This window comes from Thamnophis sirtalis, unplaced genomic scaffold (assembly GCF_051295495.1).
Source record: "Thamnophis sirtalis isolate CommonGarterSnake01/CBP01778 unplaced genomic scaffold, rThaSir2_p1.2 scaffold_9, whole genome shotgun sequence".
NCBI classification, from domain to species: Eukaryota; Metazoa; Chordata; class Lepidosauria; order Squamata; family Natricidae; genus Thamnophis; species Thamnophis sirtalis.
This window is the reverse complement of record NW_028261389.1, coordinates 48,614,075-48,628,323: the sequence shown is the minus strand read 5'-3', so window position 1 is coordinate 48,628,323 and position 14,249 is coordinate 48,614,075. Positions and strand designations below refer to the sequence as shown.

Genomic DNA, 14,249 nt, shown 5'->3' with positions numbered 1-14,249 from the left:
ACGAATTGATAAGAACACTCATATTTTTTTAGGAGGCAAAGATGGACCTGTGGGTTTTGCTGACTTTGTCTATAAACATATTGTTCCTGCTTGTTTCTTAGCACCTTTGAAACAAACATTTGACTTAGCAGATGCACAGACAGTATTGGTAGGTATTCTATCAACTGATTTTATTGACAAGTTGCTGAATGTGTCTATTGGTAATTTACCTGGAGTTAAATGAAAACTAGGAATCTTGAATAACATTTGTTGCCCAGAATATATGGCGGTCAATTTTCATGACCTCTGAATTCTGCCCAAATGCAAAAGCTTAAAGAGTTATCTCAAAGTATTCTAGGTTTCCATATTTTTTGTGTATGAAGTATATTCACAACTACTGCTATTAGTAGCATTAAAATACTCTTAAGGACTTCTGCTGAATTTCAAACTGCCAAGTTTGGGATCCAGATCTCACCAGGGTTTCTTTGTAGACTAAACCCTGCTCAAAAAACATTGGGCTTTATGTTAAAATGATATTCCTGATTCATAGAAATTAAATTTCCACCTCAAAGCATGGCTCCAAAGACCTAGACAGCCCTTTATCTGGAAGATTTTATAATCTGATGGTAGAATTTCCATCTGAATAGATGAAACAGATGGCTGCCATAGAAACACATATAAGGTTGTTTAATAGCTTAGATTTTTTAAAGTAGAACACATCATTTTTCACATAATTTGTACTAGTCCCCTAAAACATAAATTACAAACATTTACACTATAATATTCAAATATTTGAATTGAAATCCCTTTGTTTTATTTTAATAGGCTTTATCAGAATGTGCAGTGACATTAAAAACAATTCATCTCAAAAGGGTAAGAATCCTGAAAATAATAGTTTATTTGAAACTTGTCTTACTCGGGAATTTTGGATTATTTATTTTGACAGTTTGCTCTCCGTTAATTTTATTTTGTTCTGACAATAGCACCATCAGACATTTCCAATCTTTCACAATTATTAAAAGTGACTGAAATGTCTTTTCATTTGTTTTTGTAGTGTTCAGTCTTGATTGGCATTATTAATATATAATCTTTTTCCATTTCCATTTTTATTAGTTTATAATTTAAAATACAAGAATACAAAAGCAAATAGTAGGAAAAATAGGGCAGGAAAAAGGGAAAAGGGAGGAAAGCCTCCAGAGACTGGGGAGGGGTTGTACGTACATGTGTAAGGGGGGAGGTCGCATGCACAAGTGGGCGGGGAGGATTGATTTGGTGTAGGCACGCGTGCGTGCGCAATAGTGCACACGCACACAATTGTGGCATGCCATAAGAAAAAGGTTTGCCATCATTGGTATATAAATATTGTTTTTTGAGGTTTTAAAGCACAAAGGCAGTTAGTTATTTCTTGATTATTAAATGAAGGAGCACCTGACAGTAAGTCTTTTTCCATTATACTAAAGAAAAGTTTTTGATTTTATATTTATATTCACTTTAAGAATTTTCTGTATTAGAATATGAATCCTACTCCAATATTTCCTTGTTTTATCACGTCTACCATTAATGATAAAAACTTCCTTTTTTACATTTACATAGCCAACATTCATTTGAAATACCTTTATATATTCTTGATAACTTGTCTGTTGTTATATACCAATGGTACATCATTTTAAAGAAATTTCCTTTTAAATTATAATTTAGTGTAAATTTTAAAACTTTCATCCATATATTCTCCCATTGTTCAAGCATTATATTATATTGAAAGTTCCTTGCCCACTGAACTATATAATAATATACATATTCACTTTCCAAATTCGCATTCAATAACATTTTATAGACCTTAGCAATAATACATTCATCACTACCATACAGTGAAATTTCCAATTCATTTTTAATAAAGTCAAACCCATAATTATTTTTGTCTTATTTAAATATTTCAGTTGTAAATATGTAAACCAGTGGCAGACATGTCCTTCTGATTCTAGCTCTTCCTTAGACTTGAGGGTAGGATCACCAGAATTGAAAGATATTATTTTATCATGTTCACCAGTTCGACTTCATCACCATTTCTTTTCTAAAAAAGGCTTCCTGGGAGGACACTTAAAGAGGCATCTTTGGGGTGGGGAGGAACCCTTGTTTTATATTTATTCAAAACTCTTAGAATGGCATGTCTAGCAAAATGATTGTTGAAATCAACATTTACTTTAACCTTGTCCTATCATAAATAACTGTGTCATCCAAATCTTAATTCATGACCTTCTAGATCAAACAGCCCCTTATTCTGGAGATCCACCCACTTTTAGTCAAAATACAGTTTTAAACCTGGTAAACCCAACCCCCCTCTTTCCTTAACATCTTGCAATAGTTTATATCTAATTCTTGGTTTTTTCCCTTGCCACATAAACTTAGAAATGTCCATCTGCCATTGTTTAAATGGAGTATCAATTGCAAGTATTGGTAACATGTGAAACAGAAAGAGCATCTTTGGTAAGACATTCATCTTACAGAAATTCTACCCAATAGTGATAAATGCATTTTATCCCATCTTAATAAATCATTTTTGAGATCATTCCAAAGAAGCACATAGTTATTTTGAAACAGTTTTGTGTTTGTATTTGTCAATATGACCTCAAATATTTCACCTTTTTCTCAATCCTAAAACCAGACTTTCTGGTCAATATATCACATTCCTGAGAGATCATATTCTTGATAAGTATTGTTGTTTTCTGTTTATTTTAAAACCCAGTAAAACTCCAAACTCATTTGGTTTCAAATATATCATTTAGTTTTCTCATCAAATATTATGTATTATTTTTTGGGTCTTGCAGGAATATAACCAAATCATCAGCAAATGCCCTCAATTTATATACCTCCTTCTTGATACTCATGCCTGTTATTTACTCGTATTGTCTAATATCTCTATTCAACACCAAAATAAACAACAAGGGAAACAGGGTACATCCTGGTCTCATACCCTTTTGAACTTCACCTAAATTGGTTAAGTCACCAATAGTAACAATTTTTGCTTGCTAGGAGGTATAAATCGCTTTAACCCCATAAATAAAATTCTCTCCAAAGTTCATTTCTTCCAGGACTTTAAACATAAAAGCCCAATTTAGATTGTCAAAGGCCTTCTGGGGGAATATTAAAGCTATCTGTCTTTTTATTACAATATTGTAAATATTCAATGATATTCAAAACAGTCCTCACATTGTCCCTTAACTGTCTTTCTGGCAGAAAGCCAGGCTGATCTTCATGAATATATATGCCTATAAAAACCTTCTTTAATCTTTCTGCCAAAACTGCAGCAAAAAGTTTATAGTCATTGTTTAATAATGAGATTACTCTATAATTCTTTATCTTTGCAACATCTTTACCTTCCTTCGGTAGCAATGCAATATTGGCTACTTTCCAGGTTTGAGGTATTCTTCCTTCCTGTAATATCATTCATTGTATCGTTTAGTGGCTGAAGAAGTTCATCTTCGAAGAATTTAAAATATTGGTTTGTAAGACCGTCTCTGGACCTGGAGTTTTTTTAGAGACTTAATTTATAATCTTGTCAACATGGTGTAATGAAGTAAAATTGAGGAGATTTGAAATAATACAATATCTAATCACTGTCACTCTTTTCTAGGGGCTTGAATGTATCCAGTATTTGCAACAGGAATATCTCCCTTCCTTGCAAGTAGCCCCTGAAATAATACAGGTTAGATTTTTTTTAAATCCAGTGCATGTGGCTTTGGCAGTAGATAGACATATTCTGAAGCTGATCTAGTTTTAAAATGTTCTAAGTGTTACAGAGTTTTTCATTTGAGAAGTATCAGCTCAAGTGATTACAAGGTTTCTGATCTTTGGAACAATGTATTAATCTGAGTTTTTAAGAACCCAATACTAACTATCCAAATAGAAAATGAAATTACATGAAAACTTGTAATAAATACCCTAAAATTCATGCAGCACTATTTGATAGTGATTATGACTTTTATTCAGATTTTTGCCCTCTGCCGCCTCTTATTGAACTAATTGGTGTAAATATGGATAGTGTGTTCTTATCTGCTATTTGTACCAATTGGATTACTGAGAATTGGTTATATTTTGCATTTAGTATTAGAGGTGTACTGCCATAGCAAGCAGCAGCATCTAATCAATCCTGGTTCTTCTTGAAAAAGGTAAGATTGCAACAGATTGGATAATTTTCAAGTATATATTTTTCTAATTTAGAATTCTTGAAATATGTTTTTCATATAGGAGTTCTGTCAAGCACTTCAGCAGCCTGATGCTAAAGTTTTTAAAAACTACTTAAAGGTAGGTTAAATTCATACTTACATTTTGACTTTCAAGAGTCTTGAACACTTGTAAAAATGAAAAATAGCACATGAACTGTATGGTGAATACTGTATGGTGTTCAGCAGGTTAGCAAGGAAGGATCCAAATCACATAAACCTGTATCTGAAGAACATATAGATGCTTCTTTGTAGACATTCGAATACACAAAATATTTAGGGCTGTGTGAGACTGGAGGTTTCTTACTTCAACGTATGTGAAATTCCTACAGAGAATTTCAAAAGAATTGTTTATAAAGAAAACTCATTGACAGGTTTTCGACTTACAAAATTTTATGTTGATATTAGACTTACAAGGGAGCCAATTTTAGTAGATTAAGGATAGATGAATAATAGAAGTCAATTTCACTCACTATGTCCTCAACATCTGAACTGGAATTTCTTTTTGTCTATCTTGGTTTTAATAAATCTAAGGAAGAGTTTTAAATCGGTCTTGTACAATTAGACAATTGTACAATTAGGTTATTATTTAAATTTTATCTAACACAATTAAATGCACATCATATTTTAGTTCTAAATGGTATTTAAGAAATTACTGATTATTACCATTTACAAATGTATTTGTTCATAGTGCATTATATTAAGTCCATAATTAAATGTATAATACCAAAATACTGCAACACTTTCTTGGAAGGATAAACGTGTTTTTAAGGTTATATATGAAGATTATTAGTTTTTGGTGTTATGAATCGATAGATTGAAATACTATATCCTGCCAAAGTTGGATGCTCTGTGCCAACTTACTGCCTTCCATTATATCTAAGAAATTTGATGTAGTGTTCTAAATTTGCTTCTGTCATTAGTACAGCCCCTTTCTATTTGATTTTTTTCAGGTTTTTTTTAACTCATGATATATTTTCTTAAACAGGTATTCTTTCAAAGAGCAAAACCTTGAGGAATCTACTGGAATTTCTGCTTGTCTTCCTTAATCAGGAACTCCAAATATTAATTTATAGGAATGCTAACTTCTGTGCCATTCAAATTTTTTTTTTTAGTTTATCTCTGCATAAATCGGATGTGTATTAGCCTTTTTACATAATACAGGAGAATTGCCTATACTTTGCTGGTTGATGCACATAAAGGCATAAAGATAACCTAAGGTGCCTGATTACCTGTTTCAAACAGTACATTGGATAACTATAAGTTGTAATTAAAAAAGCAAAAATGAAAGGCTTTTTCATTTTAAAATTAAACAGTGTATATAAATTCCAAATTACATAGAAATGGTTATAAATTATGTACATTTTAAAATAAATATGTGCATATTAGAAGCAAGATTCATTTGTTCATGTATTGTGGAATAAAATAAAAGAAACTCTATTTGTAGATAGATTTTTCTTTGAATGGACTAAACAGAAATCAAAACCGTTATTAATTAGATTGATAAGAAATATATGTGGCACTACCTTTTTATACAAATAAATAAACATTATTCAATGAAATTGTTAAATTGTCTTAAATTATTTTTATATATTGGCCATTAAGTCAGCTGTTTGTGTACTAAATAGAATTGTTGTTTAACTTTTTTCAAAAACTGGTATCTGAACAGAATTTTTATATTTATTTTAGAAGCTCTGTAAACAAATTAATGAAGGACACAATTTATCTTGGGTGCATACAGCTATATTTACAATACTCAATAAAATTTTCTTCTAGTTATGTGTCATACTTTCTGTTTTGAGAATTCCATATTGTTTAATTTTTTTTCCCTGGGCCCAGTCTATTAGGGAACGATCTAAAGGAGGAACCGCACATTCCAGAGTTCCCTGGACTTTTAGAATGGATTGTTAACATATTCTCTTGCCTTTTTTTACTCAATGTCTCTTTACCATCCTAGTTGCTTTTCAGAGCAGGATCCTAAGGATGCTTTCAAAGAAGAGATGATGGGGCTCTGCTAAAGCAAAGTTCTGGTCATCTCCTTAACATTCTAGTCCAACATATAACTACAGAAAGCTATGAGACCTTTCATCCGGCACCTTGTCCTAGCATTTTACTCAGTATAATTAGGTTTTCACCTATGATTTTTTGATTTTATGATTCACTCCATGATTTTTTTCTTTTATGGGCAAGAAGTTCTATTAAATAATCTGTTTTCTGAGCCCTTCCACTACTTGTGACATTTTTAACAAAAGCTTTATTCTGTTTTGATATTCCTATAACTAAAAATAATACTTTTATTTTCAAAGGATTATGATTTCCAGCTAGATGTTTCCCTGAAGCCATTGCTGCATTGTGTTTACTGCAGATAAAGCACAATACTACAGTTGGATAACCAGTCATTGTAAAAACCATTGAAAAGTTCTTTTAATTGTAAAGACAGTTGTGTTAGTTGTTGCACTACTGCAGTGAAATGACCCAGAAGATTATTAATATTGCCTGAAGGACTAAAGCTGCCAAAGTCCTTCGGGATAAGGCTGATAAGCACCCACCTTCTTTGAAAACGTTGCCAAAGACTTAATTGGCAATTAGCTTGCAAGGCCACACGAAGCAAAGAGTCAAAACGTATTTTCAGAAGGTAAACTGACCAGCATGAACCAAGTTGCTTCCTGCAAATGTGCATTTGCTCCTCCTTTAGGTCCTATGGGAGGGGCAAATCACCTCCAAACCTTACTCCCAAGTCATCATTTCCGTTTTAACTGTTCTTGCACATGCGCGCACTGGGAAAAGGAGCCTGTTCCTCTGCCTCACTGCTGTCCGATTCTGGAGGCTTCAGAGGCAGCACATAACTCCCAGATGGCCCTGGCCCCCTCTGCCACCAGTGCAGAATCCTTCCTCAGACTCCAGCACTGGCCCATGTTCCTCACTGTAAATCAAGGACTACCTCTAGTTAGCTACCTTATTACATTGATTGCACTAAATCACTGCACTTTTTAATGTATGTCTGTCAACATCTTAGTTCTCATACTATGCATGGATTGCATACTACATGCATGGTAATATGAAATCATCAGCTCAATCATGACACTGTGCTGCTGGGAATTGGATGATCTACAAATGACCATAGGTTGTTCCAGCTAAGACTGCAGAAAGGACTGACGTTAAAACAATTCTTACAACATCAAGGCCGGGGGGGGAAATGAAATACCATCCTGTGTGAAAATGTTGGAAGAAGTGTCCTTCTGGGTTCAGCTCCAAGTGGGGAAAAAGACACTGGAAACAAGGAGGCTGCTTGGAAAGATGGTTTAATGGTAGACAGGATCACATGGCTGGAGTCCTTGAACAGAAAAGGTCATGCTTCAAGATGTTGGGTGAAGAAGAGAAAGAAGAAAGGGCTTGCTGGGTTTTTTAATACTCTTTTGGGCCCCACCTCTGTTTCCTGTTCCTGTGTAAGAGATGTATTCTGATTGGTTGTCAGACTCCCATGGGGCCATGCAGGGGCAACTTTCTAAGCTATGTTTTGAGTCTAAGTTTGAGTTTCTAGATGCCCTGTGGTGAGTGAGGTAAAGGGCTAATACTATCATGCTTTAATCCCATCACACTGGAGTTGAAGGGGATGGGTCTTTGTTATGTAGAATAGACTGCCCCATGCTTTTTTAATGGCCCTTTAACAAAGGTGCAGACTATTAAGAATGAGTCTGTTTCCTTCCTAAAAACATACAATAGCAGAATTGGAAGGGAGTTTGGAGGTCTTCTGGTCCAACACCCTGTCTAGGCAGGAAACCCTATACCATTTCAGACAAATGGCTATCCAACATCTTCTTAAAGACTTCCAGTGTTGCTGCATTTACAACTTCTGGAGGCAAGCTGTTCCACTGATTAATTGTTCTAACTATCAGGAAATTTCTCCTCAATTCTAAGTTGCTTCTCTCCTTGATTAGTTTCCACCCATTGCTTCTTGTTCTACCCTCAGGTGCTTTGGAGAATAGTTTGACTCCCTCTTCTTTGCGGCAACCCCTGAGATATTGGAACACTGCTAACATGTCTCTCCTAGTCCTTCTTTTCATTAAACTAGACATACCTAGTTCCTGCAACCATTCTTCATATGATTTAGCCTCCCGTCCCCTAATCATCTTTGTTGCTCTTCTCTGCACTCTCTAGAGTCTCCACATCTTTTCTACATCGTGGTGACCAAAACTGAATGCCGTATTCCAAGTGTGGCCTTATAAAGTGGTATTAACACTTCACGTGATCTTGATTCTATCCCTGTTTATGCAGCATAGAACTGTGTTGACTTTTTTGGCAGCTGCTGCACATGGCTGGCTCCTATTTAAATGGCTGTCCGCTAGGATTCCAATATCCCTCTCACAGTTACTACTATTGTAGTAACATGTTTCCCCATTTCTGATACAGGGAAATATATTTTTCCTTTTCAATATTTCCCAGGATATTTCATTTTTCTAGGAGAGGGCTGGGTGCTAACTTCCTACAATCCCTACTCTTTTCTTTTTAACAGGCGAGTGGGACACATACATTCTTGGCAAAAGATTAAAATTGGTCAGATCAGGGAGATTTAATTTTTTTCTGATGCAAAGGGAGAGGCATTGAGTGAGGCAGCAGGAAAAAAAATCCTTCAGTGGCTCCCAGAGAGCTTTCAACCATGAAGGTCTAACAGCCAGGGCAAAAGTTTTGGAAAGAAATTTACAGTATCCAATTTTCTATGCCAATTATTTTCAGACATTTGATATCATTTTCTGTGAGCTTCCAGACAAGTTACAAGCAAGCAGAAGTCCCAAAACTCTTCACAGCCATGTTTTTGTCTTTTAAATAACTACAGGCTGCCCATTTCCAAGGGATGGTTCCTGCCCTAGCTCTTATTTTAGTGAGGCCAAATTGAGTTTAATCAGTGTGTAATCCAAGCTATTTAGTATTTTAAAATTATACACAATGAGCCCTGGGACTTCTACTCATGAGGCCACCAGTGCAACATATTCTGCTTTACTGGGCAATTGGGCAGCATCATTTGTGAGTCACAGTCAGAGTTTGGGTTTTAGAGTTCCTTTCTACTAGCTCTTCAAGTGGGGGAATTGTCTGAGTGGAATTGCCCCTCCCCTGTGGGCTTTTTATACTCTGTCCGGCCCCACCTCTCTGTTTCCTGTTCCTGTGTAGAAATGTACTCTGATTGGTTGTCAGACTCCTATGGGACCATGCAGGGGCAACTCTCTAGGCTGTGTTTTGAGTCCATGTTTGAGTTTCTAGATGCCATGTGGTGAGTGGGGTAAAGGGCTAATACTATTATGCCTTAATCCCATCACCCTGGAACTGAAGGGGATGGGTCTTTGTTGCGTAGAATAGACTGCCCCAGGCTTTTTAAATGGCCCATTAACAAAGGTGGGGCTATTAAGAGTGAGTCTGTTTCCTGCCTAAAAACATATTTCCCCATTTCTTATCCAGGGAAATATATTCCACCTTTTCAATATTTCCCAGGATATTTCATTTTTCTAGGAGAGGGCTGGGTGATAACTTCCAACAAAAGCCTGCCCAATATATAAAACTACACACACAACTGGAGAGTCAGTTGGGCTATAAACCGGCCGTGTGGTCTAGTTTTGCCTTAAGCTGCTACAATGTCCATAAGAAAAAAATTGGCTGCAGAAGTATAGTACCATCTTGTACCAATTATCTGGAAATACCTTTATCAATCTTTGGACCATTATGTTATTATCCACTTTTAATGTCAAATCTTTTTAATTATATTTTAATGTTAGTATTTTTTAATATAGTGTAAAAACTAATGTCTATTGCTGGTCTTTGACTGAAATAAAGATTTTACTTACTTGGTGCCTTAAACCAACTGGGTGATTTTAGCCCCTCTTTTTTTTTCCAGCCTTAGGGTTAGACAATGGCAAATCACTTCTGAAATCACGACAAGGAAACTCCAGGAACTGATCCAAGTAGTCTTTGGACAGGATTAAACGAAGAAAACGAACTATTATAAATTTGTGTTATTGTTTTCTTTGGTATATTTATGTGATCCTCAATATCCTATCTAAAGAAAAATATTTTTTTTTAGTATTAAGATTTGCGTTTGTGAACATATCCACCTCCAACCACCCACCCCATTTTCTGTGTCTGCTTCAATACAAATAAAAGCTGCAAACTTGTAGAAACGTGAGCGTCGCAATTCCCACCGACCGCCGGGTACAGAGTGGACGATGCCAGCGGGAAGGCTGTGAAGGTGGTCTCCAACCTTGGCAACTTTAAGACCTGCAAAGCTGGCTGAGGAACTCTGGGAGTTGAAGTCCACAGGTCTTAAAGTTGCCAAGGTTGGAGACCACTGCTTTAGACAAGTCATGATATTTAAATAGAAGTGATCTAGCGTGAGAGTGAAATCCCAGGAAAATAATAGGACGGGTTAACGATTTCATTGATTCAGTACTTTCTTCCAGGAAAGTTTACATGGACGTTGCATTTGAGCGCTTTACAGAACTACGATTCCCAGCATCCCTTTAGAGCAGTGGTCTCCAACCTTGGCAACTTTAAGACTTGTGGACTTCAACTCCCAGAGTTCCTCAGCCAGCAAGGCTGCCTGAGGAACTCTGGGAGTTGAAGTCCACAGGTCTTAAAGTTGCCAAGGTTGGAGACCAAAGCCTCGGTCTGCTCCGCTCCGCCTCCTACGTGGCCAGGAAGCCGGAAACGAAAGGGAAGCTGGGCGGCGAGGGAGAGCAGAGCGGGCTTCGGGGCAGGGGAGGAGGCCGCCGACCGCGGGGGGCTGCTTGGCTGAAGGAACCGGAGGAGGTAAAGCCGCGCGCCTTCTCTTGGACCGTCAGGGCGGCGTAAAGGTAAAGCCGAGCAAAGGGCCGAAAACGCTTCGCGGAGCTTAGCCAGAACTGAGCGACAAATCTCTGGGGAAGGAGGGGAAGGCGGGGAGGGGAAGGGAGGCAGCTCGGTAGGCCTCAGGTGGGGAAGTCCGGCACCGCGCCTCAGCTGCTCTTGGGGGTGGATCAGGATTTCTCTCGGAGGCGAAATTGCTGAGGCTTTGGAGGAAACGGGGCTCCGGCACTTCCAGGGACTCCTATTCTGACGGCGCTGCGCATCATGACGAAGCTTTCCAGGGAAACAAAACTAACCTCCTCTGCGGAACTAACTCGAGCTTGTGCCTGTCTGTCCTGAGCAACGGAGCTGATTTCTCGGTGACTCCAAAGCGGTTCCGTCGCTTTGTGCCTGGTGGCCTCAACCCGTGCAGTGGTCTCCAAACTTGGCAACTTTAAGACCTGTGGACTTCAGCTTTGCTGGCTGAGGAACTCTGGGAGTTGAAGTCCACAAGTCTTAAAAGTTGCCAAGGTTGGAGACCACTGAGTTTCCATTCACCTAGCTTGGGGTTCCTACCTACGATTGACTTGGTTGTCCAGAGTTGTACACAATATAGTACTCGCCCGTCAATATCAATAGGTGATCACGCCTCTTGTTCTGAGTCTTACACATCTGTATTTTTACTCTTGCATCTCATATCCTGGTGCTCACATGCATAATATAATGAAACCTCCTGTCTGTAAGAAGCAGCTTTCGTGCTTTTACCGTTGTAATGGACGATTCATATTGTCTTATTTACAAGCATGATATTGTATAACAAAGAAAATTCAGTGGCTCTTATTTAAGGTAAGGGATGAATTGCATATAAACGAATATATATCAGTTGCAAATTTAAGCATGCGCTTAAACATATGCAATTATGTGTGAGTGAAATATCTCCTTGCTTACACTCGTCTACAGCCTGGTTCTCTTATTGTCAATGTTCTTTCTCACATTCACAATCTTGGGGGAAATAAGTTCTTGCCTTACTTCTTCCGTCTTCACTTAACAAACCACAATTGGAAGTGGCAACTCTGCTGAGCAATGGGGTCGTTAAGTGAAACAACATATGACCATGTTCAACCATGTTGAACTTAGTGTTGGTTTCTGTGTGAGTCATTAAACAAATCGCCCAAAATTGTTAAGCATGACATTACATGTCTGCAACTTGCAACTTGCTGCTAGTAAGTCTATTGACTTTGCCTCTTGGAAGCTAGTTATGAAGCTCACAAATGGCAATTACATGACTATAGAGATGCTGCTATGGCTATAAGTTTGAGGACAGTTTGTAATAACTCTTTAATTTTCTAAAATTATCAATTTGTTGTGTAACTTGCCTTTAATACATATGGATTTAGGCATAATAATAGACACAGATTGCATTTTTAGAAGATATATACACTATATAGCCATAATGGCGAACCTGTGGCACGTGTGCTGGAAGTGGCATGCAGAACCATCTCTCCAGACATGCCAGCGTTGCCCATTGGTCTTCTAGGTTCCAGCTGGTCTTCATGGGCAACGGCTGGCATGCCCAGAGAGATGGCTCTGCATGCCACTTCCGGCACACGTGCCACAGGTTCGCCATTAGAAAATATTATTAAAATTAGATATGTCCTTGCTCCCCCAGGATAGCTGCTAAGTAAATCTCTCTGGGATGGCACTAGATCAGGGGTCCCAGTTCCATTTGCATGAATGGTGGGTGCTTGCAAGTGGCGGGCACTCACACCTACCACTTTTGTAAATGGTGCTGTGTGCGCAAGTGTGCACCTGTTGCTTATGCAGAACCATCCCCCCCCATTGGTCTGCAAAGCCAGAATGGTTGGAGACCCCTGTGCTAGATGGATTGTAAACTTAGCAGTTTGTGGTACAGGTAGTCTTTGTTTAATGCCTGGTTTCAATTTAAGTCAGGAAAGAAGAGAAGGAAAAAAGAAATAAAATTAGGATATACCAACAACCATTCATTACTTTCTATATTTTGCGATCTTTGAAGACTATCCTTGTATTCACCGTGTCCACATGCTGCTCTTAGTTTTTTACCTTTTCATTTCTCTGTGTGAAGTTCCCATCAACTCCATCTGGTTCCAAACTTCTCAATCTTCATAGCATATTCTTTCATACATCATAATTGTTTCACAATTTTGTTCTCATTCATTTTTTTGAATGGACCAAACCATTTTCAACTTTCTCTTGAGTGATTCTCAACGTTTTCTTCACCACAGACTCCCTTTTAATACCTATTGTGGCCGCTGACCACCAAGACTTAACTCAAGATTTAAATTATAACATTTCTTCAAGCCTTCACAGACGCTCTGTGATGACATCACAGCCCACCAGGGTCCATGGACCACAGATTGATAACCACTGGATCAAACCATTTCATATTGCTTTCTTCCTACTACTCGCTGACTTTTACATTCATTCCACATTCATCGTTTTCTTCACCACAGACTTCCTTTTAATACCTATTGTGGCCACTGACCACCAAGACTGAACTCAAGATTTAAATTATAACATTTCTTCAAGCCTTCACAGACCATATTGCTTTCTTCCTACTGCTCGCTCACTTTTACATTCAGTAACAGGTATCTCCTCCTACTACATTAAACTTACATTTTTTTATCTGACATGCTCTATTTGTGCTTTTGTATAACAAAGTGAAAAGCATGTTTTTGTATGCAACTATTTTTGTGTCTTTAAATGCTCATGTCTCACAATAGAATCTAAAAGACCTGATACCTACATACACTATATCGCTAAAAGTATTCACTCACCCATCCACATAAGTTGTGAGCGAATACTTGTGGCAATATAGTGTATCTTAAACTTTCTCCATCCATTCTACCAAATGCTACCAGAATTCCCTCTAGTTTTACATAATTTGTGTTTGCAATCAGCCACTCAGTTTTCATTATCAAAAAACAACTGTATTGTGAGTATAAAGTGGTCTCTAAGTTTGATTGAATAAAGTAAACATGTTAGTATTTTATATACTAATTTTCATCTTTACATCCTTCCACTAATATTTACTGTGTATGTTCACTTTTCTCAAACAACAGCATGGCATTATCAGCATGCAAAGGTGATCCCTAAGCAACACATGACAGGTTATTATAGAACATTTTGTATCTGTTAATATTAAGCAATTTAGTGGATTTCAGACTTCCTTGTTGTGTTTCCTGCTTAGTGTTGAATGATTTT

The 14,249-nt window shown here is 37.4% G+C and overlaps 2 protein-coding genes across 8 annotated transcripts in view; both read left to right on the top strand.

Annotated features, from left to right (window-relative positions):
* Positions 1-5,987, top strand: part of XPOT (exportin for tRNA) — a 34,227-nt gene extending 28,240 nt beyond the window's left edge. For all 6 annotated transcript variants that reach the window (XM_087723501.1, XM_087723499.1, XM_087723500.1 and 3 more), the window contains 5 exons: positions 33-148; positions 805-852; positions 3,611-3,682; positions 4,225-4,281; positions 5,188-5,987. In XM_087723501.1, coding sequence (XP_087579627.1) covers positions 33-148; positions 805-852; positions 3,611-3,682; positions 4,225-4,281; positions 5,188-5,214 — 320 coding nt within the window. In that variant the 3' untranslated portion in view covers positions 5,215-5,987. The remainder of the gene's footprint in view (positions 1-32; positions 149-804; positions 853-3,610; positions 3,683-4,224; positions 4,282-5,187) is intronic.
* A 4,906-nt stretch (positions 5,988-10,893) lies between these two features.
* TBK1 (TANK binding kinase 1) overlaps positions 10,894-14,249 on the top strand; it is a 51,138-nt gene continuing 47,782 nt past the window's right edge. For both annotated transcript variants that reach the window (XM_087723495.1, XM_087723494.1), the window contains exon 1: positions 10,894-11,038. The gene's annotated coding sequence lies outside the window, so the exon portion shown is untranslated. The remainder of the gene's footprint in view (positions 11,039-14,249) is intronic.